Consider the following 25,955-nt stretch of genomic DNA (forward strand, 5'->3'; position numbering starts at 1 on the left):
ATTCGGAATAGAGTTCACCCGTAGTGGCCAAGGCCTTGGGATTTACATAAACAAAAAGAGAGGGGCGCCTCGGTGGCTCAGTCATTAAGCGTCTGCCTTCAGCACAGGGCATGGGATCGAGCCCCGCATCGGGCTCCCTGCGCTGCTGGGAGCCTGCTTCTCCCTCTCCCACTCCCCCTGCTTGTGTTCCCTGTCTTGCTGGCTGTCTCTCTCTTTGTCAAATAAATAAATAAATAATCTTAAAAAAAAAAAAAAGATACATTATTTTCTATTTTTAACTACTTGATTATTTGAATAGTAGCATTCAGTTGAATTAAATTAATTTGGCATGCTAGAAGCATTAACTACTGAATTAACGGATCTCTCTCCACTCTCATTCTTTCTCATGTCTAGGAATGACTCTGGGCTGGCTATATTCCTCCTGAAACTACATTAAGGATTTCAATGAGTTTTGCTGAAAATTATAAGAAGTAGGGAAATCATAAAGGTAGATACTGCTTAAAAAAAAAAAAGAAGAAATAGAGAAATCAGAGAGTTGTAGACAGTGGCCAGAGACTGTGTATCTGGTATTAAATACCCTTCACTAAGCGGCATTTAAGGACCCGCAAGCTCATGTGCTGTGCAGGTAATATTCCAGAAACGTTACTTAGATAGTGAGCATTGAAATTTCAGAAGCGTGGTTAGTCAGATCGTGTGTTTTCTTTACATGCGGCTGCAGGGACGGGAACCACATTGACTCTAGATGTTGGTGATGAGACGCCCACCCCCTTTTCTGGGTACTTCAGATGAACTCATGTTTAATGTCAATAACCAGTAAGGAGATGTTTTTGTTTGTTGGTTTTGTTTTGCTCAATATATGAGTGGGAAGAAATAGCATGAAAGTAAAAGCAAGCAGAGGTCAGATGCTTCGGGGCATCAGGATTTTAAGAGATGGAATTGCTGCCTTATAGGAGAGCCTCTTCGAGGAGGAAAATTGGGATCAGAAAGCTCCCCAAACGTCATTTCTCAGAGATAAGGACATCTAAAGAGAGAAAGAGCTTGCTCGCCAGTGGGATGGGACGGGTGAGGAGCAGAGGGAGAGGGCAAGAGAGATTCTCAAGCAGACCCTGCGCTGAGGGGGGAGCCCTGATCTCACAACCCTGAGATTACGACCCGAGCTGAAATCAAAAGTCAGCACTTAGCCGACTGAGTCACCCAGACACCCCAAAAACATCTTATTTTTAGAGGTCACTAAAATCACTCCTGACCCAGGGTATGCAGTCTTCTCAGTTTCATGTGGTTTAAGAGCTTTTGGTGCAACGTTTTGACAGTACCTCTGAAACTTGAGAAGCAGGTAACTTTCTCTCTTGAAAATGCCTTGCAAGTTTAAAGGTCTCCTTCAGTTTTTTGTTTTGTGGATTACCTTGCATCCTTTCTAAATTCATGGAATATGAAATAATATAACACCCACGTACCTATCACCCAGTTTCAGCTATGATCAACATTTTACTAATCTTACTTTGTCAAATATACATTTTTATATATATATATATTTTATTTTTAAAATATTTTATTTATTTATTTGACAGAGATAGAGACAGCCAGCGAGAGAGGGAACACAAGCAGGGGGAGTGGGAGAGGAAGAAGCAGGCTCATAGCGGAGGAGCCTAATGTGGGGCTCGATCCCATAATGCTGGGATCACGCCCTGAGCCGAAGGCAGACGCTTAACCGCTATGCCACCCAGGCGCCTCTATATTTTTTTAAAAGATTTTATTTATTTGAGAGAGTGAGAGTGCACGCAGGGGGAGGGGCAGAGGGAGAGGGAGAAGCAGACTCCCCACTGAGCAGGGAGCCCGCTGCTGGGCTTGATCCCAGGAAGCTGGGATCATGACCTGAGTCTAAGGCAGATGCTTAACCGACCGAGCCACCCAGGCGCCCCAGTCTTATTTTGTCAAATTTTAATTTTTATGTTTTATTTGCTTATCTTAAAACCAATACAAGATATGTTGTCTGCACATCGGTCATTATATACCTAATAGTTGAAGACTCTATAAAAGAATGTGACCACGTTATTATTGTCCGACATTACAGAAATTGACAACTTTTTTGGAATCTTAAGAAAACCTTTATAAATTATTTTATCATTCTTCTTTGTGTTAGTTTTATTTCTGCATCTCAGAGGTGGACTGTCCTTGAGCCACCCCGGTGGTTTCATACCCAGACGGAGTGTCTTTAAGGCTAACTTGTTAGAAAGCTCGGCTGTGTAGGGAAAGGCGTAGAGGGATTAAAGAATTCAGTCCAGTTAGCTCACAAAAATTAGGGCTGTGGCTCATCTAAAATTTATATAAATGTGCGTTAGCGATGGAGTCATCAGTTTCTACATTTAGCCTTCCACTTATTTCTAGAAATTTTAAAAATAGTTTGGGAAATTCTCTTTGCGCTTGTGTTTAAATAAAAGGGAGGGCTGAAATAGTTTCACCATATTCAGTTGTGCACTGTTCGGACAGTGTGGTTCTAGATTGAATATGCTGTTTGGAGCTATGGCTGTTGGCTTATATAAAATAACTCTTCAGTCATAAAAATGGTCAATTTTTTTCTTTTTTTACTTTTATGTTAGATCTCCACCCAAAATGAGGCTTGAACTCACAACCCTCAGATCAAGAGCTGCATGCTCTACCAGCTGAGCCAGCCAGGTGCCCCCAGATGGTCAACTTTTGAAGCGGTGTTGATAGATGGGCTCCTTAATATCATGCAGCTCTGCGTCCATGTCCTGGTGGGCTTCTGTGTCGTCTCTTTCTTGCAGCAGGATACCTGGCCTTTGCTACCCGAGGGTCAGACCAACCAGGAACGCCAGGCAGGAGGGCCTACATCTCCTGAGTCGTTGTTTCCTTGTGGCCAAGTCTGTCCCCAGGCTCTGGCCATCTTACTGTAGTGGTGCCCTGGTGGCTTGAGCTTGCAACCACATTCGCGTGCGGGATCGGGCTTAGCAAGATGCATTCTCTGTACGCAGCTGTGTCTAATATTGTTGGATCCCCTTGTAATTTCAAATCGAATGCCTCCTTCGACACCCTCCCTCCTCACTGCAAACACGAAAAATTTTAAAAGGTGGCCTTAGTATGATATAAAAATACTGAAGTAGAATACATACCTTGGTTTGTGCAGGTGGAGCGGGGCTTGAACAGTGGCTTCTGAGAGCTTTTCAGTTGAGAATGAGAACTTGCCCAAATACGATTCCATTTGAATCTCAAGCGGTCTAAAAACTGAGATGGTCTTAGTCCCCATTTATAATTGGGAGATTGAGCTCAGAGTGAGGGCTAATGGGAATGGAACCATCCTCTGGTCTCTGTTTCCCCCATACTTTCTGTGGTTAAAAACAAAACAAAACAAACCAAACCAAACCAAACCAAACCAAAACAACAAAAAACCAACTCTGGTGTGTCTCCTCCATTTAGACCTTTATGTAAACGGCCTTGCCCCTCTCCTACCCAGACTGTGAGAAAATTAGAGGATTAGAAGTCTTCGTGCTAGATCTGTTGAGTGCAGAGAGTTGACCAGTCAGGCAAGAGTTCTTTCAGCTTTCACTTTAGAAGGGGAAACGGGCCTGGGGCAAGTAGTTCCCTTTAGATCATAGTTGACAGTAGGTGGTATAATCAAAACAAGTATAATTTAGGTTAACACTTGACTTATTACAAACTTAATATGTGTCGGGGAATGTTCCAAATGTTCTGTGAGGTAGATAAAATGAATTTTTTACAAAGAAAGGGAGGTAGGAGAGTCTGAATAATGCACCCAAGGTCGCAGATCAGACCCTGTTTTCCTGGCCACCTCCCCTTTGCTGGCCTGGAGCCACCATGTTTTAGGCTAAGACAATGACTCGACCATCATGAAATGCTGAATTGAAGTACTTAATCTTGCCCCAGAGTACCCAGCCCTCCACTATGCTTCTCTGCCTGCCTCTGAGCCCACTGTGTCATTACCCTTGAGGAAGGAATATGGATTAGTTTGCATGAACAAATTCCTAGAATATGATTTCACTGCTGAGTTCTTTCTTTCTTTTTTTTTTTTTTTAACATTTTTTATTTATTTGACACAGAGACAGCCAGCGAGAGAGGGAACACAAGCAGGGGGAGTGGGAGAGGAAGAAGCAGGCTCATAGAGGAGGAGCCTGATGTGGGGCTCGATCCCAGGACTCCGGGATCATGCCCTGAGCCGAAGGCAGATGCTTAACCGCTGTGCCACCCAGGCGCCCCTGCTGAGTTCTTTCTTAAAGCAATTCTGTTTTCCCATGAAAATTCATGTGACTGGTAGAAATTAGAATTACAATGCTTCACTGTAAAGCAAAATTTTCTTAGCTGCCTTTTGCCCATACTAAAAATAAGCTGAAACAAAATAACTTGCAAAGGAAAAGCTCTCCCACCACCCAGTTGTAAAAGGAATCGTGTTATGTAGGTACAGAACAGAACACAAAAAAAGTAGAAAAATACAGGGTATCAAATATTCATAGTTCCTTCCCCAGTGATATTTTGATACATTGCAATATTAACAGTTTGGTAATGTTGCTATTTTATGGTATGTTCTGGTATGTATTTGTAATCATTTTTGTAATCAGTTTCCTTTTTATTTTATTTTACTTTATTTTTTAAAATATTTTATTTATTTATTTGAAAGAGAGAGCGAGCACAAGCAGGGGGAGAGGCAGGCAGAGGGAGAAGCAGGCTCCCCGCTGAGCAAGGAGCCCGATGTGAAACTCGATCCCAGGACCCTGGATCATGACCTGAGCCAAAGGCAGATGCTTAACCAACTGAGCCACCCAGGCGTCCCTAGTTTGTGTTTTAAATTGATGATTACAACATAAAATACATCTCCATACTACTGTATACACTTTGTATGTACTATTTTGAATGCCAACAAGATATGTTGTAATTATCCCTCAAACTTTGGATATTTAGAATTGTTTAAGTTTTTAAATTTTTAAAAAATCTTTTGCTTTCCTAGCTCTTACTCTTTTTTGCAGTGACCTTAACTATAGTAATTAAATCCATTTCATTAAGTAAAACATCCCCTCTTCTGTTCCTCACTTGTGTCCTAAAGGTTTATATCATGTTTAGACCTGGATTTTACAAAGCTTTCTGCTTAGATTAGTTTGAAATAAAAATGGTTACTTTATAAAAGAAGAGCAACCCTTTTGAAACCCATAATTCTGTTGGTTTTCTGTAAATGACCTCTAAATTAGAGGGAAAACCTTTTGCTTAAACATAACCCAGGCTGGTTGGTACTGTCAGGATGACTTGTGTTCTTATAGCCTGTGCCGTTTTTGTGAGACAAGTTTCCTAAGTTAGGAATTCTGCGCTTAAGAAATTCCGTACTGGGAACGCCTGGGTGGCTCAGTCGGTTAAGTGTCTGCCTTCGGCTCAGGTCATGGTCCTGGGGTGTTGGGATTGAGCCCCATGATGGGCTCCTTGCTCAGCAGGGAGTCTACTTCTCCCTCCCCCTCTGTTCCTCCCCCCGCCCGTGCTCTCCTCTCTCTCTCTCTCTTTCTCGGTCTTTCTCTAAAATAAATAAATTTTAAAAACCTTAAAGAAAGAAAGAAAGAAAAACTCCGTACTGGGGCAGAATGCTCTCCCATTGAGGCCTTTTGTGCAGCTCAGGTCACCTGGGTCGAGTCCCAGCTTCCCTGCATCTTGGCTCAGTCCCTTTGGTTACAGTATCTCTCAGCTTTGGCTTCCTCACCTTCCTCAGCTGTCTGTAAAGTGGGGTGATGATAGTAGTTGCCTTAAGGCAGAAAGATAAATTAGCAAATGTATGTAAATCACATTTGTAAAATGGGTCCATAATACACATGTCAATATAAAAGGAGCCTTTGGTCACCTACTATAGAGCTGTGATATTCCTGGCTGGGTCTTGGTCAGTATCTATTTTTTATTTATTTATTTATTTTTTATTTTTTATTTTTTTTTTAAAGATTTTATTTATTTATTTGACAGAGATAGAGACAGTCAGCGAGAGAGGGAACACAAGCAGGGGGAGTGGGAGAGGAAGAAGCAGGCTCATAGCGGAAGAGCCTGATGTGGGGCTCGATTCCAGAACACCGGGATCACGCCCTGAGCCGAAGGCAGACGCTTAACCGCTGTGCCACCCAGGCGCCCCTATATCTATTTTTTAAAGATTTATTTCAGAGAGAGAAAGAGTGAGCGAGCGAGTGAGCGGGGGAGGGGCAGAAGGAGAGGGAGAGAGCAAATCCTCAAGCTGACTCCGAGCTGAGCTTGGAGCCTGACCTGGGGCTCAGTCTACCAACCCTCAGATCAGGATCTGAGCCGAAATCAAGAGTTTGTTCACTTAACCAACTGAGCCACCCAGGAGCCCCAAGTCTTGGTCAATATTTTTGATTAAGGTGTGGCTGAGGACATTATTAATATGGTAATCACACTTGGAGATCATAGGAACAGAGGCGAAAACTCCATGAGAGCAGTTTGGTGCCTTGCTCAGATGATGAGAAAAGATTTGTGAATCCTGGAAAGCCAGGTTATTAGCAAGCTTTATAGCCCCACAATCTATGGATTTTAGGGTTCAAAGTATTTTCGCCTTTGCAATGATAAAAAGAGTAAAACGGAAACCATGCCTTCATTTGGGAATGTCCGTTATACCTCTCGATAAAAAAGAAAACTGTCTCTTCCCCGACGAAGGGCAAAGGGCAAAACGAGTCTACAAAGGCAGCATTTGTTAAAGACTTTGTGTAGTGTTATTACAGAGGTTTGTTCTTTTTTAAAAATGCTTTCATAGACCTTGGAGGGAGCTCTCGCCTTCCCTTCTTCCCTTCCTCCCTCCCTGTTAGTGCGTTGTTGTTGTCTTATTCTAAACACATAAAGGAATTAAACATTTCTCTGTAACTTGGTTTTCCCACTTAAACTGGAGACCTCTACCCACCTCGGTGTCTCTGGATTTACTGCATTCCCTGCGATGCTGTTTATGGATTGTTTTGTACGTCATTGTTCCTATACCTGCGTAAGTATGTAAACCGTATCTATTACAATAGCGTGGTGGGGCGCCTGGGCGGCTCCGACAGCTAAGCGTCTGACTCTTGGTTTCGGTTCAGGTCATGATCTCAAGGTCATAGGATTGAGCCATGCGTTGGCTCTGTGCTCAGCGGGGAGCCTCCTTGAGAATTATCTCCCTCCACCTCTCTGGCTGCCTCCTCCCCTTCTCCATTGCTCCCACGTGTGCACTCTCTCTCTCCCTCTTAAAAAAAAAAAAGGGAGTGGGTTGGAGTGGGTATGCACATTTAAATTGTTTATAGCTGTTTCCAAATTGCTCTCCAAAGACATTGTTTACTGATTTATACTCCGATTTCTATTTTCTTCTGTTTGACATTTTTAAAGGCCTGCATTTTTAAAGGCTTACCTTCAAAACGCTCCCTGTTAGAATGAAGAAAAAGACATCAAAGTGTTTTCTTTAGAACTTTTGTCAGAGATTTAAAATACCCCCCAGACGGGGGCGCCTGGCTGGCCGAGTCACAAGAGCACGCAGCTCTTGATCTTGGGGGTCATGAGTTTGAGTCCCACGTTGGGTGTATTTATAACTTACATAATTTTAAAAAACTGAATAAAATTCCCCCCACATAATCTTTTTTATTCAGATCATTTGTGTGTGTGTCCTTGTCATTGACTTCTGGTTGTTCCTGCTTATATCTACTTACCAGTTCTGCTTGCTGGGTTTTGCCAGAATTGCGCTGGTCAGAGCCTCATTTACTGCCTTCACGGCAGGACTGTGGGGCCAGTCCCACCGGTGCCGGTCATGCAGTGAGGATGTAGACAGCGTCGCTTCGGTGGTGACAGAAGTTACTTCAGCAGGCTCATCTCCTCGACTCCCAGCATCCTGAGAGCGTCCAGGGCTCCTCTGTTTTATTCATTAACCCATTGAGTAAAGATCTGGATAATCCTGGGGCGCCCGGCTTGCTCAGCCAGTAGAGAGTAAGACCGCTTATTCTTGGGTTTGTGAGTGTGAGCCCCCTGTTGGGTGAAGAGATGACTTAAAGATAAAATCCTTAAAAAAGAAGGGTGCCTTAGTGGCTCAGTTGGTGAAACGTCTGACTCTTGATCTCTGCTCAGGTCTAGATCTCAGGTTTGTGAGTTCAAGCCCCATGTTGGGCCCCGCGCTGGGATGGAGCCTTCCTTGAAAAACAACAACAAAAAAAGCTTGATACTTCTACGGCTTACTCTGCAAAGGGGCTCAGAGCAAATTGTGGGCAGGTCTGCGGAGAATGAAGAGGAAACGAGAAGTCTGGTAGTTTTTCGGCAATGCTTTGGCTGCCATTTTGGATATTCTCTGTTGTTCTAATGAGAGGAAAGCACTGATTGACGCTGGAAGCATTGAGATTTCTTTTAAAGTTTGTTGAGTTGTAATGTGGTAATACTTTACGGGAATAAACTCTGGCTGACCCACTCAAAGGATATAAGCTTGAAAACATTAAGGGTTTTGATTTGCTCAGAAGAGGCGTTTAGGCTTTTTGAAGCACAAATCCAGTGGGAATCGAGGTTTTCTGGTGCTCACTGTATTTAAGTGCAGGGAGCATGTCTTTCAAGTCTAATATCTCAAAAGTCAAGGTTCTATAACTGTATTTGTACAAGTGTAAAAGTAAGTTCAAAAGGGATGGGAAAAGCTGTGTGAAAGAATGGAGTAGACATTTCCTCTTTCTTTCTCGTTTGGAAACTTGAATCCTGATACTGCTTTCTCCCCTGAGTTAGATGATGGCCCTCAGACCTCATCTGGCCCCAACATTCTCATTCCCTGTCACTAAGTTGTGTCCTTGCCTCTCTCTGTTCACCTGGACGTAACTAATAAATCCTTGTCTTTTGTGGGCATTTGAGAGAATGACTGAGGACCAAGCCAGATACGTATTAAAAAGCTTATATTTCACGGGGCACTGTGGCTCAGTTGGTTAAGCGCCTGATTCTTGGTTTTCCACTCCGGTCCTGATATCAGGGTTATGAGAGTGAGTGCTCAGCGGGGAGTCGGCTTGGATATTCTCTGCCTCTGCCCCTCCTCCTTCAAATAACTAAGCTTCAAAGCATGTATTCTCCCTTTTCACAAATGTTTATGAATATATATATACAAAATGACAGGAAGGATTTTAATGTTAAATACAGTGGGTTTGGTTTCTTACAATTTAAGGTGACTTTAACTTACTGGTAACTCTCAGAAGTACCTGAATCTTTAACAGTTATACAAATTATATAAATGGTTGGGGATGGGGGAAAAAAACCACTCTTTTTGTCACAAAAAAACCTGAATTATCCATTTACAAGGACACAAGAGATTTTGTAAATAGCGTCTCTAAGTGAAACACAGAATGGTGGGAATAATCTGAATATGGTTAGGGATGAAGCCCCATGTGTGTTGTGGAGGGTGGTGTGTCATGGGCTTTGAGTGCTCACTGGAGATACCACCTGTGGGGGTTTAAGCTTGGGTAGTCCCCTTGCATTGAGACCCAAGCTATGAATATAATAATATTGGCTCAAAACTCAGTTTTAATAATGGTCCCTGTCATTAATTGCTACCAAAGTTAATTCATCAACTGCCTTGTGGAAGTAGAGACAGTCTCCCTGTGGTCACTGGGGATAAGTAATCTGTAACTATCACACTTGGTGTATAAGGAGGGCTTGCAGGTGATCTCCGTTTTTAAGACTCATTTAATGTCATTTAATGTGCTTCGTTATATGTGTGTAACATTTAAGGGTAGAGGAAAGTTTATAGATTTTTCATGTTTAAAGACAGTTTGGCTTCCAGTAAAGGTATCTTGAGTTTGACAATTCATAAAGAATTACGAGACCTTTTTCAGGAATTACAGAAATTTTCTAGGACTCTATAAACTCTGTAAAACTTAAGACTTCTGGTTACTAAACGAGGGGCATAGTTTATTCCATTGAAAAATCGAGGCATTTAACCCTCTTTCTCACCATCCCCATTTAGTTTGCGGTATCATGGTGGCATACGTCAGCGTTTTTAAGGTTAGATTCATTGGCTTTCCACGGATCCCACACAAATATGTGTTCCCTGCTTTCCTCCTCTAGCTCTTCCTCACGTTATTAATCAAATCTGAGCCTGATGTGTTCACATAACTAGTGATTTTTAGTCCAAATACTCTTAAACACTGACATTTTTGCTAATGGGCATTGTGGAGACCTCCCCCTCCCCTGCTTTTGTCTTTAGGTTTCATTTAAAGACTCTACCTTTCATATTTTGGTAAGAGAAGACTGAAAGTGGAAATGTAATCTGGGTATGCTGTCTAATAAAGAGACTCAGCTTGGGCATTTTGAAGCCAACTATTCCATCTGTGGAGTAAGTATTAAAGTACGGAGGTCTTATTTCAGGAAGCAGCTCGTGCCGTTGAAGGGCAGCTTTGCTAGGAGCTGGGAACAGCCAGGTGAAATCAATTTAGCTCGGTTCAAGTCTTCTGGATTGACTGTCTTGAACCTGCTGTCCCTTCAAGGCTCCGATCAAAGTTGGTGGCTTGGCCAGGCTGCTCCGTTAGCCTGGAAGCAGCATCGAATCGTGCCAAGTGGAATGCCGTGGCTTTGAGATTTCTTTGGAGTAAGCGGGTCCGGGTATTATGGAATACTCTTCATGGCATTGGCATTTTGTCATTGTGCATAGCAACATCCTCCAGCGATCTGTAAGGCCGTGGGAACACCCCGGAAGTCGTTGATGGTGACTGCTGGCCTTTGGGCCGGGGTGCCTCCCTTCTAGGCTGTGGGACCTGTGGTCAGCCAACCCCGGTCTCTGTGATCACGCTGAGTTGAGTTCCAGTGTCCTCCTCTATACAATGGAAATGCTACCACCTGCCCACGTTGGTTTTGATAAAACGAGAAACGTATGTGAACTGTAAAGCTTTGTTGAAATCCTTAGATTCCTAATGGTCATTATACTATTTCTGCCATAGCCTCAAAACTTTTTACCTATATTCTCAGGATTTACAAAATGACAGAAGGGTGTATTTATATGTCTACTGTTTTTGTAACTGAAAACATGAATTGCAGAGGGTATCCTCTGGGGCAGAGGACAACTGACCATTTAAATAATATTTTAAGGAAAAAACAATGACTCACAAAAGCATGAGGGACCCATCTCTTCTTTGTTGTCTTGTCTCACGGATCTTTGAACCAGAGGGTTCCTAATTCTCCTCCCTTGTCTGCTTCCCCTGTGCGCGTTCTCACCCGCCCGTAGTGTGGGAACTGCGGTCTAGCTTTATCCGTACTTCTCCTCTGTCTGTGACTGGCTCTGTGTATGCCTCTGTCATGACGGTTTCCCTTATTTACATGTCTGTCCTTTTTCCTGAGAAGGACGTATTGTCACTTAGGTATTCTTTGGTCAAATACGCATACCCTGCATCTAATCATAAGGAAACATTTTTTAAAGAAAAAAAATCTCTCTTTTTTTTTAAGTAGGCTCCACACCCAATGTGGAGCCCATCCCTGGGCTTAAACTCACGACTCTGAGATCAAGACCTGAGCTGAGATCAGCAAGTCAGTTGCTTAACCTTACTGAGTCACCTAGGTACCCTGAAAAAAAAAAACCCAACAATTTTAGAAGTCTGCTTTTCATAGTAGTCTGCAAGCTCAAAGGGGCTGGGGCCATGCCTGACTTACTCGTTGTATCTGGAATAGGCCTGGATGGTGGGTGTGGAGATCATGCCGGTGTTTGGATGAGTGAGTGGAAGAAGGAATGGTGTGCTCTTTTACCCCGATACAAAGCCCTTTCTGCTTGATAAGAGCTCCTGGGCTACCTTCTCTAAGGTAGCTTGGATCATTCAGACCAATGACTTAAATCTTGATCATCATTGAAAGTAAGTTTACATGGTTTTGTTTTCCCCCGTAGCTCCTCCAGAAGAATGGTCAGCTGTCTAGTGCCAATGGCTTAGCTGAGGAAGAAGAGTTCAGCCCCCAGGAGGGAGCCCTGAATGGCCAGGAGGAAGAAGCCATTGTCACAGATGGTAAGCACCTTTTCAGTCTCTGGGCAGAAGAAGTAGGGACTCTAGGGCTGATAACACCTGCTGTGAATGCACTGGAACAGTAACAACCAGGCTGGTTGGACCAGACAGTGTCCTACCTGGGGGTGGATGATATTGACAACAAAAGCAGTCCACTGGTTACAAAAGGAAGTATTTATCAGACCTTTTGGGTGGCCTCTACACTCAGGTATAGGAAATTCTGCCAATATTTGGGTATAGGAAGTAAAGTCACGTTTCTTCTTTCTTAGACATTTTCGTCTGGAACTTAGGTTGGTGGTGTTTTGTTTTGTTTTGTTTTAATTGTTGCCAGGTGGCAACTACTTGTCGGGTGTTGATGTGATTTCTTGTAGGAAACCCCAGAGTCATGGTTGTTTTAAGAGTCAGTATCTCTCACTCTGGCGAGTAGCCTGCTCCTCTTCCACGGATTTTTCTAGAAGTGTATATTTCCGGGTGCATGCCGCTCTTTGCCCAAACCAGATTTGCTGCATGTTTTCTAGCTCATGAGCCTAGAGGCCCTGTGGGGGTGCTTACTGGAAAGTGAATCACCACACTGTCACTAGTTCAGGTCAGCTCACGTGAGGTTGCAGAGACCACACATTAGGGTCAGAAGCAAGCACCTTGACCGGTAGACCCCCTTAGAGGCACCCCGGGTTGAAGAAGAAACGTCCTCTGTTCTTGAGTTCTTGTCTCTTCATTCCATTCATAAACAAAAGAGTAATTTGACAGCCACTATTGAAGATGCATAAAATGATATTTGGCGTGGAGTGAAGTGAGTTTTCTGTGCAATGTGAATAAGACAAATGAAGGGGAAAGTCCCAGGAGAGGAGACTGGCCATTGCCTTGGTTAAACGAGACCCTCCTAACATGTGGAACCTGTTCTCTTCTTGTTCAATGCCCCGTGGAGCTGCCTCAAGCCGCGAGCTGCTTTTGAAGTTGGTGGGAAGACTGATCTTTATGTAACACCACAGGCACAATATAAAGTTAGAAATACATACAGTCTCACAGAAGGGAGGATTTGCATGACCTAGTGTGAAAGTTTCAAATCATCTCCACCAAAAAAATTGGAATGGCCCCAACTCAAATTCCAAAGTCCTGTGCTTTCTCCTTCCCCTGGCAACTTTTGAATCCAGTCAAGACCAGTCAAGCCACAGTAGGTCTGGAGCCTTCTCTGGCCAAGCCACTGTGCTCAGTGCTTCAGGGAAGATGAACAGACCGACAAACAGCCCACTGCTTACCCATTGCAGGCGAGAGGAAGCGGGTCTATAGAAGGGTATGCAAGATAAAGGGAAGGTTAAGGTTAAGACAGGGCAACATGGTGGGTATCAGATGAATTTGCAAGAAGTGAGAGCTGCTCTGAGTTCTGGTGGTGCAGTCATTTGAGGTGAGAGGGTGGGTAAGATCTGGAGACTGAGCGGGGAGATAGGGGTTAGATTTGTTGACGAGGGTCGCGGGCCACAGTGAGGACAGTAATAACAGCCAACACATTGCAAGTTTTAATATGGGTCCTGGAACTGTGCCTTTTGGGCATTATGGTCTTTAATGAGGTAGGTGATAGGGGTATCAAGATTCAAGCCCAGATCAGCAAATTACCAAGCACGAGCTCTTAACCACTGTGCCTTCACTGTGCTGGGCATGTCCACAGGCTTGTCTACTGGCACAATGTCAGCTGAGCGAAGAGTAGAATGAAAACCCAGAAAGGCAAGCAGGCTAGGTAACAGGGCTGTGGAAGCAAGCATTTGGTAGCAATGTGGGATCATTGACCTAGGCCACCAAGGGAGCCCCTGGTCAGGCAGGCTTCCTCTCTGATGCTGATGTATGTGATGGATAAGAGAAGGTAGAGAGAAGGTAGAGAAGGAGCAAGGACGGGCCTTAGCAGAGGATTATTCCATGGTCTCCCTGAGCTGACCCAGGCTTCTGATCGTGGCCTTGGGGCTTTGAGCAGATAGCAAAGACCTCTTGCAAGAAGAGTGGTAATTAATATACCTTGTCCTTCAAAAGATCCTGAAAAGGCCTTGTCACCTCGGAAAAGACTGGTGGGTGTCCTAGGGCTGCAGAGGTCACCACCCCAGGCCCTGCCTTTAGGATGAGCTTTTAATGTTTCAGGCAGAACTGTTAATTCATGGGTTTATTAGCATCTGTAATAAGCTTGGTACACTTCTTTCTTCTCCCTTTTGCTTGCCTGGCATTGTAAACACACATACTTTTTCACGCTTTTTTTCCCTAAAGATTTATTTATTTATTTGAGAGAGAGAGCAGGGGAAGGGGCAGAGGGAGAGAATATCCAAGCTGACTCCAGCTGAGTGTGGAGCCTGATGCATAGGCTCGAACCCACGACCCGGAGATCACGACTTGAAACCAAGAGTCGGATGTTCAACTGACTGAGCCACCCAGGTGCCCCTTTTCATGCTCTTCTTTTGACTACAGTGATGGCCTATGGTTAGATTTTATGGTTGTTTCCAGAAATCCCTTCTTCACAGAAGCTTCCTAGGATGGAAACGAAGGCACAATTTGGTATGTAACACTTAATCGTAGGGTTGTGGGGACCTTGGGTTCTCCTGTTGTCCACATCAGTAAGAGTAGAGCGGACCCATCTTCTTCCCTGGGACGATTGACCAATGGCGGGATACGGTCCTGCCCTAGGTGGGTCAGTTCATGGGAGAAAACTATGAAATTCCTGCTAGAGGGTTTTTAATTTAAAGTGTCTGGCTGTATTTACACAAAGCCAGACATGAAAATATTGTCCGGCCTTGACTTGTTTGCTTTCTTTCTGAAGCCAGACATACTGGTAATTCAGAACCAATCCTCTTCCTATAATGAAAATGGATTCCTGTTTCCTTGTAAACTTTCCTCAAGTGACAGAGGAAAGGAACAGCCTCCTAAGTAAATATCTTCTAATCTGTGCATCAGTGGGGCGCCTGGGTGGCTCATGGGGTTCAGCGTCTGCCTTCAGCTCAGGTCATGATCTCCAGGTCGTGGGATCGAGCCCCACATTGGGCTCCCAGCTCAGTGGGGGAGTTTGCTTCTCCTTCTCCCTCTGCCCCTCCCCCTGCGGGTGCTCTCTCTGTATCTCTTTCTTTCTAATGAATAAGTAAAATCTCTAAAAAAAAAATAATCTGTGCATCAGGGTTACATGCGTATACAAGGATTTCGGAGAGGACTTGAAGATTCTGTAATTCCACAGGCCATCTTTTAGAAAGTACACAATCAGGGTTGAGAACAAATAAATATAAAAATGAGAAAAAAGGGGCGCCTGGGTGGCACAGCGGTTGGGCGCCTGCCTTCGGCTCAGGGCGTGATCCCGGCGTTGTGGGATCGAGCCCCATATCAGGCTCCTCCGCTATGAGCCTGCTTCTTCCTCTCCCACTCCCCCTGCTTGTGTTCCCTCTCTCGCTGCCTGTCTCTATCTCTGTCAAATAAATAAATAAAAATCTTAAAAAAAAAAAACTACTTCTGTAGAACAGCAGCCTTTTCCCAACTAGAACGTTCTTTCATGTCGTGCTATTTCCAGCGTTCACAGGGGTCGTGCAAGTGCCATTAGTTTTGTGGAAAATCTGCTTTTGTTGAAAGATTTTTAAAAAGCCCCCTATAGTCTGTGGCCTGTGGATGTTCTATGAGTTAAGTGCCTCAATACGAATGATTTTAAAATATTACATGTTGGTCCAGGTCCAATTTCATATTTAGAACTTCTGCAAATTAAAATTTTCAGATTGATAAAAAAATTTAACTTTAGTATCTGTTGCACACATTTTTTTCCCTAACAGATGGGAAAATTCAATATTACAAAATCAAAAAATTATAAGACCTTCTGTATTTGGATACTATATAATTTTAAAGATTTTGGGGGGGCGGTGGGAGAGGGAGAAGCAGGCTTCTCCCCCTGGGGTGCCTGGGTGGCTCAGTCCTTAAGCTCAGGGTGTGATTCCAGGGTCCTGGGATTGAGCCCCGTGTTGGGCTCCCTGCTCCACTGGAAGCCTGCTTCTTCCTCTCCCACTCCCCCTGCTTGTGTTCCCTCTCTCGCTGGCTGTCTCTCTCTCTGTCAAATAAATAAATAAAATCTTAAAAAAAAAAAAAAAAAAAAGGAAGAAAAGGAGGAGCAGAGAGCCGGATGTGGGGCTCGATCCCAGGCCCTGAGATCATGACCTGAGCCAAAGGCAGACACACTTAACCAACTGAGCCACCCAGGCGCCCCCTGGATTATGTATATATATATATATATATATATATATATATATATATATATATATATTTTTTTTTTTTTTTTATTAAAGTACCCACTCAACTCCTAGGCATGTGCAAATGCACAAGTGATTGTCCGATCTTAATAATTTGAATTTATCATTTACAAGGCAGTTATTTGTTTCTTTTTGAGATTTGCCTCTCTGCAAAGTAGACACAGCAAGCATGACAAAGCAGGTGAATGCCACGATTCCTCCATCTGCATAGGTCACATTTGTTTGTGTGAGCACACGATAGTCATTTCCTTGGTTTTTAAATTTTTGTTCATACCCACACACAAAGTAATAATACATTTTTGTTTACATGTGCTTTGTACTATTTGCATACCCAGAGTGAGGACATTGACCCCGGCAGCAGTGCAGCTGTTGTGCTGCGCCGCCCTCGGCCCTTGCCACTCTGGGGCCAACTGCATTAAAAGTAGCAGCCAGCAAACCAGGCGGACAGGTTTGTTATGCTGATGGGCGTCGTGAGGAGGAGGGCACCGGGGTGGCTCAGTCGCGTAAGCATCCGATTTTGGATTTTGGCTCAGGTCATGTTCTCAGGGTCCTGAGATTGAGCCTTACCTGGGATTGCCCCCGCTCAGCAGGAAGTCTGCTTGAGATTCTCTCTCTCCCTCTCTCTTTGCCCCACCCCCCACTCTCTCTTTCCCTCGTAAAATAAATAAATAAATAAATCTTTTAAAATATGGTGGGGAGGTTCACTACTACAAACAGGAGGCAGTCCTGGGGAAAACCCTCTCAAGTCCCAAGAAAAATTTTAAGAACAGGAAAACCCCCAAATGTTGTCACTTAAAACAGAAGTCTTTTAGGGAATGTGTTTCTTACATTCTGCAGGATTCCACTTTTCCTACATCTGGATCCTGTCCCCCAGATACGGTAACAGAAATGGCCTTGCTCAGCTATCTAGAAGCTTAATTTGCAACATTAGGGAGAATTTCATTTTCCTCATGGTGCTTAATGTCACTGTCTTAGCTTTTATTAAATTTGCTGTTTGAAACCTACCAGATTCTGGTGTTTAGTGCCTTTGGGATATGGAGAGGCCGAAAGGTTATTTACTGCCAAATGATCAAACCCTCCCTGTGGACCTTGTTACCTTCCAGAAAAGCCGTTCTGGAGTTACTAGTAGTTCACTGCTTTTTGATCATCTAATACGTTTATCTGGACAGTGAGTACCTAAGATCCTGTCCAGGTCTCTGTTAGAAGATGGACCCCCCCCCCATACATGTTCTTCTGTGAGAGGCTGCTCTCTCAACTGTGAAGAAACACACGATTCAGTCACTTTGCTATTTTAATTGGTGACATAATTGGTACCTTGTTAGTGTTCTCATGAAAACATACATGCCTGTTGCCCCGATGACTACCCTCCATTCCTCCTCTATTTTTTCCCCCACATCGTTCGTCAACATGCGGCGTGGCTCACGTCTGTCTCTTACCTCCAACTCTGCTAAAATACAGGAACTACAAGGGCAAAGATCTCGTGGGCTGACTCGGGAGGTCTGTAAGGTGTCTGTACTGAATCCCCCACGTCTGAACCGTGTCTGGCACATAGCAAGTGCTTAACAAATGCTTGAATAAATGAAGAGTTAAGTTAACAATATGGCCTTTTTTGCTCATGGGAGAGGAGCATCTGTTAGCTTTTCACGTTTGTATCATTTCCGCGTGGTTAAATACCACAACTTTACAGATTTACCCCCGGCCCCCTTCCCTTAGGTGCCTCAGCACTGGCCAAGCTGGGTCCTTGGCCGCACACCCTGCTGTGCTCTCACAGGTGCTTGCTATAGGTTATCCAGGTGTTGCCTGGGAAGGTGAAGTCAGACCCTGACCTGCTCAGGAATGCTACCCAGTGTGAGCGCTCAGTCGACAAAAGAGAGCTCCCCCCACCCCCGCTTTGGTATTTCGAATACAATATTATCGCACGACATTTTCCCAAGCTGTATCCTGTTTTGTAATGTTTTGAAAACTAGGGAGAACACTCATAAAATAACCCTTGAACATCGGCAGGAGTACTGGACTGTGCAGTTTCTGGGAACCAGTTTTTATTCATTCCTCCGCTCTGCAGGAATGTTTGTAGCGTTCCTCTCTGACATTACTTATGTCATTGACAAATTTCTGGTAACAAATAACTATTGCTTTCATCTTTAAAGAAACAGATTTATTTTTTTAGTAATTAACAGCTAACCTATACAGAGAAGAATTTCTCCCTCGATCTATATTCAAGTCTGGCAGTCCAGGGAACCTTCATTTTTCCTTCTAACTTGAGAAATGTTGGGGGTATGGGGAAAGAAGATGGACTCCTGGTCCTCCGTCCCTTTTATGCTCGGTTCATTCTAGGGGACAAAACCACAGGTAAGGCTGCTGTAGTCACTTTCTTTGTGTGCCCTTGAATTGAATCTATCCCTTTATCTCGCTGACCATCAGTTTTCATTTGTAAAATGAGCATCCTTACTCATCTCTGAAATTCTAGGACTGAGGAACATCCGTATTGCTAGTAACATGAAAACCGAATGATGGGGTAGCCGTTGAAGACACCCCAGTGACCTTGGGCAGGTGGCAATCTGCCTGGTCATTTCATTATGCCTTTTTGTAAAAACACTTCTTTTTAGTCTGATCTCAAAAGTCATCTTTTTTTTTTTTTTTAAGATTTTATTTATTTATTTGACAGAGATAGAGACAGCCAGCGAGAGAGGGAACACAAGCAGGGGGAGTGGGAGAGGAAGAAGCAGGCTCCCAGCGGAGGAGCCTGATGTGGGGCTCGATCCCATAACGCCGGGATCACGCCCTGAGCCGAAGGCAGACACCCAACCGCTGTGCCACCCAGGCGCCCTCAAAAGTCATCTTCTAGATTTGGGGCACCTGGCTGCCTCAGTGGGTAGAGCATGCAACTCTTGATCTCGGGGTTGTAAGTTTGAGTCCCATGTTGGGTGTAGAGAGTACTTAAAAATTAAAAAAATTTTTTTAAAAAGTCGTCTTCTAGATTTGAAGTTTTAATTCAATGACAAGTTCAAGAGGGACAAATTTATTCAAGAATGTCTCAGGTATAATATAATCGTTTAGGTAAGAAAGAAAGCCAAATAGCTTCATAAATGTGGCTACAAGGTAACATACCTCTCCCCCTGTATGGGAGATTTAAAGCATGTAATAGCATTGGTTATGGGCCCCATTCAGTGATAGATACCGATAAATACCATCTCTGTTTGCCCTGAAGACTGTCATTCAACCTTAAGCGACTCCGAAAACTCACCTATAAATAGCTATGGTTTTGAGGCTACTCCAGTCCACTGAGCAGGGTGAGTGTTCCGGCCCCTGTGACGATGCCCGTAGGTGAGGTGGTCTGCAGGCTGGTCTGTGTTACGTAGCAAGCTTCAGACCCTTTCCCTTGGAGGGACTGAAGTGGTCTAAGGCTGCTGGTTCTTTGTGACTAAGCCGTAATGGAAACAGTAAATTTTTTAGCTATTGCATTTACTTGACAGGTCTTTTCTCAGACTGACTCATCCTTAAAACAGTTCCAGTTTAGGTTCACCTGGCTGGCTCAGTCGGAGGAGCATGTGACTCTTGATTTCAGGGTCGTCAGTTCGAGCCCCAGGTTGGTGAGATTATAAATAAACTTTAAAAAAAAATTTTTTTTTAAATCTAATTTCACCTAATGTAGCGACCCCCGCAATGGTTCCAGCAATGGTACGTTCTAGAGCATAATGCCCGTGTATTATATAAATAATGATGCTTAGGTAATCTGGGTTTAAATTCTGCATATTTTTAGGCTATCAGTTGAGTCTGATATTCTTGAGTACAACACTTCTGAGTTTTCTTTTTTTTTTTCTCATTCAACATTTATTGAGAGTAGTATAAAGTCTTCATAAAAGGTATCTTTCCCCCGAAATCATTAGCTTCAGAGTATCTCAGCTGATTACTGTTTTTTTTATTTAAAAAAAAATTTTTTTTTTGATGTAGCTTTTCCACACTTTGCATTTTTACAGGCTGCTTTTGTAGTTAACATGTCAGTGCAGTGTGACTAGTTCTAGGCAAAATGTAATTAATGGGGTGGACTGGTTACTTTCACATGTCTGAACGTGCAGTGTTCAGACTCACAAGCGAGCACAGGGCAGTTATCCTGCTATATTCGTTGGCTAGAGCTGCCACAATAAGATGTCACAACAGGTGGCTTAAACAACAGAAATTTATTTTCTCCCAGTTTTGGAGGCTGCAAAGTCCAAGTTCAAGGTGTCAGCAGGTGTACTTTCTCGGAGGCCTCTCCTCAGCTTGTGGCTGGCCACCGGCTGGCTGTGTCCGGTCATTCCCCTACATGTGCGTATCACTGGCCTCTGTGTGTTTCAGTCTCCTTTTATAAGGATACCTGTCATTAAAAAAAAGAAAAAAGTGGCGCTGGTGCCTGGGTGGCTCAGATGGTTGGGCATCTGCCTTTGGCTCAGGTCATGATCCCGGGGATCCTGGGATCGAGCCCGAAATCAGGCTCCCTGCTCAGTAGGAAGCCTGCTTCTCCTCCTCCTCTGCTGCTCCCCCTGCTTGTGCCCTCTCTCCCCCTCTCTGCGTCAGATAAACAAATAAAATCTTAAAAAAAGAGAAAGGATACCTGTCAGGTTGGATTTGACCCACCATAACGGTCTCTTTAACTTGACCCCCTCTCTGAATACAAGCACATTGTGATGTGCTGGGGGTAGGGCCTTCAACGTCTGAATTTGGAGAGGGCACAGTTCAGCCCAGGACACCTGTCTGCATGATTGGCAGAACTGCAAAGTCAGGGTTCAGTGGCCTTAGTGGACGGGAACTTAGAGGTGGTCTAGACCAGGCTCCTGCCCCCCATGCAGGAGGCTCTTCTGCCTAAACACAGATTTAGGGAGTTTCTCCATAACAGGAAGCCAGTTACTCCACCTTAGGGAAAACATGCCTCCCCCCAGCTGTGCTGCGTTCTGGAGCTGTATAGAACAAACTCAACTCCCTTTTCCACAGGGTGGCCCTCTAAGTATTTGAAAACATTGATCCTGTCTTTTCCTTTAATCTTTTCTCCTCTAGGCAAAACATTGCCAGAGAAAATAAGCCGTCTCCCATTTAAAGAGAAATGCCAGGGGCTTATTATATATTTTGAGTGTGAATGTGCTTGATGGAAGCTTGCCAAGTATAACTGGGTTTCAATTTCAATATTCCCGCCTTTTAAGAATCGTTAAATTTCTCCAGCTCTTTCGAATGTGAGAACCTAGTTGGCTTTCCATCAAGGACTACGTACCAAAAAAGAATGGCTTCGAGAGGAGATAAGTACTTGGATGGAGAAGCATATAAAGGAGGCTCCGTATCAGGGATGTTGCTAAATGAGCCGAAGCCAAGTAGGGTGAAGAAAATGTCAATGTACTTTGATACCTATTTCTAGTGTTGGAATTACAGTCACTCCTTCAGTGTTCACTCACCAGGATCCTCAGCACACAGCCTGCACGATGGGCTAAAGACCAGAGTAAGATCATGTCCACTTTGCAAATAATTGCCTGTCACGAAGAAATGGAAGATGCTTTCCTTTCCACATTAGTAGCTTTCCGCCGAGCCCAGCTTGGTGGCCTCATTGTCTGAGCTCGGTGAATGAACTTTTTACAAAAGAGCAACGTTTTCCTCATGTGTGTCAAATTTTTGGCCTTAAACACACACCAGTTGTGTTCATTTTTCCATTCATTACTCAAATGCATTAGGATTCTCGAAGTGTCGTCTTGATACATGGATCGCTGTGGGAATCTGATGCTGACCAGCTTCTTAATCCCTCGGGTGGCTTATAGTGTCCTTTCTGTCCTAAAAATCTTCTGAAAATCTTACAGTGATAGATCTCCTTGTGACGCCATTTATCACATGCTGGGTTCTTAGGAGTTCTTTCAGTCGAGAAACCCATGCCCTTCACTTCTGGGAAATTATTTCATCCACTCCCCTCTTTTTCTTTGTTCTCTTTTTGGAATTACTATCATTCAGATTTTAGACCTTCTGGAATGGCCCTCATTAAAACTTTTTTTTTCTCTATTATTTATCTCTTTGTATTTGGCTCTATTATCTGGGAAAATGTCCTAAAGACTAGATTTCATTTCATTATTTTGTTTTTAATTTCTAAGAACTGAGTTTTTTTCCTAAACATTCATTGTTGAAATATCCTGTTTTTTTCTTGGCTGCATTATCTTTCTTTCTTTCTTTCTTTTTTTTTTTAAAGATTTTATTTATTTATTTGACAGAGATAGAGACAGCCAGCGAGAGTGGGAACACAAGCAGGGGGAGTGGGAGAGGAAGAAGCAGGCTCATAGTGGAGGAGCCTGATGTGGGGCTCGATCCCATAATGCCGGGATCACGCCCTGAGCCGAAGGCAGACGCTTAACCGCTGTGCCACCCAGGCGCCCCTGCATTATCTTTCTGAGGATTGCTTTGAAGGTTTATTCTCTGCATTGCCTGTCTCTTCCCAATTGCTTTTTTGTCTTTCATAATAGGTGTTTTCGTTACGTACCTGATTGGGGGCTGGTTTGTCATGTGTAAAAATTGGTTGGGGGGGGGCGCCTGGGTGGTTCAGTCAGTGAAGTGTCTGACTCTAGATTTTGGCTCAGATCAAGCCCCGTATCAGACTCCATGCTGGCATACAGGCTGCTTAAGATTCTCCCTCTGCCCCACCCCCCTGCTCCTGTATGCTCTCTCTCTCCTCTTTCACTCCAAATGAATGAATAAACAAATAAATAAATAAGAATAAAAAATAAGAACTGGTTGGGGTCTGTGTTACTGGGGCAAGGTGGCCATCCCTGGATGGTGATCTGTTGATGTTAACATGTCTATTCTTGGGCTGGTGCAATTCCCCCAAGAAGACTCTTGTTTCCTGGAGTATTCAGGCTCATTTCTGGAGCCTCATGAGGGAGAGAGTCTGGGAGTGGGGTGCGTAAATTCCTCTTGCTTTTCGTAATGGCGTGCTCTGGTGTCCCTTCGAGTCTCTGCTCCCCTTACCTCCCACCTTCTTGGCCTGGAGACCACGTTTCACTCCTGTCATCTCTGGGAAAGGTGAGTGAAGAGTGTCTGGCCATACAGACTGGGGGGGGGGGGAAACCTAGGGTCTTTTTTTTTTTTTTTTCCTTAAATAAAATTTTAAAAATTGTGGTAAAACACCTGTAACAAAATTTGCCACGCTAACCACTTTTAAGCACCCAGATTAGTGGCATTCAGCACATTTCCGTGTATAACCATCGCCACCATCCGTCTCCAGATCCCTTTTGATCTTGTGAAACTGGAGGTCTGTACGTGAAAAACAAGATCTCATTCCCTGCGCCCGTTCCTGGCAGTCCCCGTGGTCTGTCTCTGAATTGAAGTACTCTAGGTGCCTCATAGAGGAGGGATCTGCCCTTGGGCGAATGGCTTATTTCACCGCTAGCATCATGTGTTCAGGGTTTGGCTAAGTTGTAATAATGTGACAGGATCTCTGTCCGTTTTAAGGCCGAGTAACATTCCACTGTGTGCAGGGATCACATTTCCTTCACCCATTCATCTGTATCTTGGATCTGGGCTTAGGCTGGAGAATTCTAGGAGAGTGGAAAGGCCCCCTCTAAACTGGGCACTGAGGTAGTGAGGGCGCTTCTGTGGTGGGGTATCTTGGTAATTTCTGTCTCAAAGGCGAGGAAATTAAAGCAGGGATAGGACTGTTACTGGGAAGGTGGCAGAAAGAATGGAACGTTCTGGGCCCCTGGCTGGCTCCCCGAGGTAGAGCTTGTGAGTCTTGATCTCAGGGTCATAAGTTCTACTTTAAAAAAGAGAGAGAAAAAGAAAAAAAGAGGGGGAATGTTCAGTTAGGTTTGAAGTTTCAGAGCTGTTCTCTGGCCACCTGTCACTATTTAGCACTTGAAATTCTGCTAATACTGTTTGCCATGTGCTTTGTGAATAAAATACATCCTGGGTGTCAGAGACCTAGTACAACAAAAAGATTGTGAAATAGCTCATGAATCATTTTTTATAGTGAGTACGTGTGGCTGTAACATTATGTTAATATTGGGTTAAATAAAGCATAATAAAATTAACCTTAATTTTTGTTTTTACTGATTTTGATGGGGCTACTCTAAAACTTTAAGTTGTGTATGTGGCTTTCTTGGAGGTTCACACCCTGGTTCAGGAGGACAGATGTGGAATGCCAGGGGCGCTGGGCAGATCACTCCCATTGCTCCGAGTCTACCTGCAGCTGGTTCCCCCACCCCGACTCCCCGACTGCTTTCTGTTAAGAATTCAGGCAAATTAAGATCCTCTCTTTCACTTCTGGAAAAGCGAGAGGAAAAGATGCTCAGAGTGATTACTTCTAGCTCAAGATGATACTTCTCTTCTTGGGGTGCATTTCTTTCTTTTTTTTTCATTTCTTTTCTTTTGGTAAAGATTTTATTTATTTGAGAGAGAGCGGGAGAGAGCATGAGCAGGGGGAGGTGGAGGGGGAGAGGGAGAAGCCGACTCCCCGCTGAGCAAGGAGCCGGCATGGGACTCCATCCCAGGACCCTGGGATCATGACCTGAGCCGAAGGCAGACACTTAACGACTGAGCCACCCAGGCACCCCTTGGGATGCATTTCTGAAATATTGATGATAAAGGGGCATTCTTGCCTTTCCAGAAATATTTTTCAAAGGTTCTTCAAAATGAGGCTTATCTATATTGAAAGCAGTATTTTTCAGCCTTTTTTTTCATTATCGCTCCAGTAAGGAATCTTTTCAGATATTTCCTAGTCTCCCCCCGTAGTATTTGGATAGCACAGATGTACTGTATATCATTTTCGGTACTGTGTATCTATCTACTCTCTGTGCTTCGTACACACATAGCCTCCCCATCATGGACCAGTGTTCTTCTCATCGGAAGCAGTTATCACCTGTGTTGAAGTGCATGGTTTTTTCTTGTTTTTGTTTTGTTGTTGTTGTTTTGAAGTGTATGGTTTAAAGTGAGCTAACAGCTAACATTTATTCTGCTTCTAGAATATACTCAGTAGTGCTAGTGTTAACCTTCATTTGTACCTCAGAATAACATTACCGTGGGTGATATATTTATTCTCCCATCAGTTGAAGCCCAGAGACTTCAATACTTTGTCCCTAGCCATAGAACCAACAGAGTCAGAACTAGAAGCCAGCTTTTCAGACTGTGGAATCCTCTTTTGACAATGCCAAAGACAGGGGTGTTCAGACTTAAGATGAATGGAGGGTTCGAACGCGAGGCATTCAGGAAAGAATTGATTCCTATTCATGTACGTGACCAGATCTGGAAGTTTCTATTTCATAATTTTTAAAAGATTACACTTAAACTTCAGTCTCCTTTCGGCTTGCTAATTTCTGTGTTCCAGTGATTGGAGAGTTGAAGATCATGATATTTTGGACCACAGTGCAGTTTTGTAGAATATCAGAGGCCTTGCTCGGGGGTTCAAGGTCTGGTAGTGCTGGACCCCACCTTGTCCTCCCCAAAGCCAGGTGTCAAATGAGCTTGCATTCTAACCATAAAAGTAACAATTGTGGAAGATTTGTAAAATGTAGGAAACTGTTGGGGTACCTGCGTGGCTCAGTTGGTAAAGCGTCTGGCTCTTGATATCAGCTCAGGTCTTGGCCTCAGGGTTGTGAGTTTCAAGCCCCAGGTGGAGCCTACTTTAAAAAAAAAAAAAGGAAAATAATGAGAGATTGTCCATAATTCCACTATGTTTTGCTGTTGTTATTTTTCATTCTGGGCCTTCCTCCTCAGCCTAACGTACATACATGCACCGTAAGCA

The 25,955-nt window shown here is 43.8% G+C and overlaps 1 protein-coding gene across 1 annotated transcript in view; it reads left to right on the forward strand.

The window, feature by feature from the left end:
• AKAP12 (A-kinase anchoring protein 12) overlaps positions 1 to 25,955 on the forward strand; it is a 93,165-nt gene that overhangs the window by 41,614 nt on the left and 25,596 nt on the right. Inside the window, exon 2 of the mRNA XM_045805349.2 lies at positions 11,852 to 11,966. Within this exon, the coding sequence (XP_045661305.2) occupies positions 11,852 to 11,966 (115 nt within the window). The remainder of the gene's footprint in view (positions 1 to 11,851; positions 11,967 to 25,955) is intronic.

The sequence above is a fragment of the Ursus americanus genome, chromosome 11 (assembly GCF_024610735.1).
Source record: "Ursus americanus isolate L20-20 chromosome 11, mUrsAme1.1.p, whole genome shotgun sequence".
Classification (NCBI taxonomy): domain Eukaryota; kingdom Metazoa; phylum Chordata; class Mammalia; order Carnivora; family Ursidae; genus Ursus; species Ursus americanus.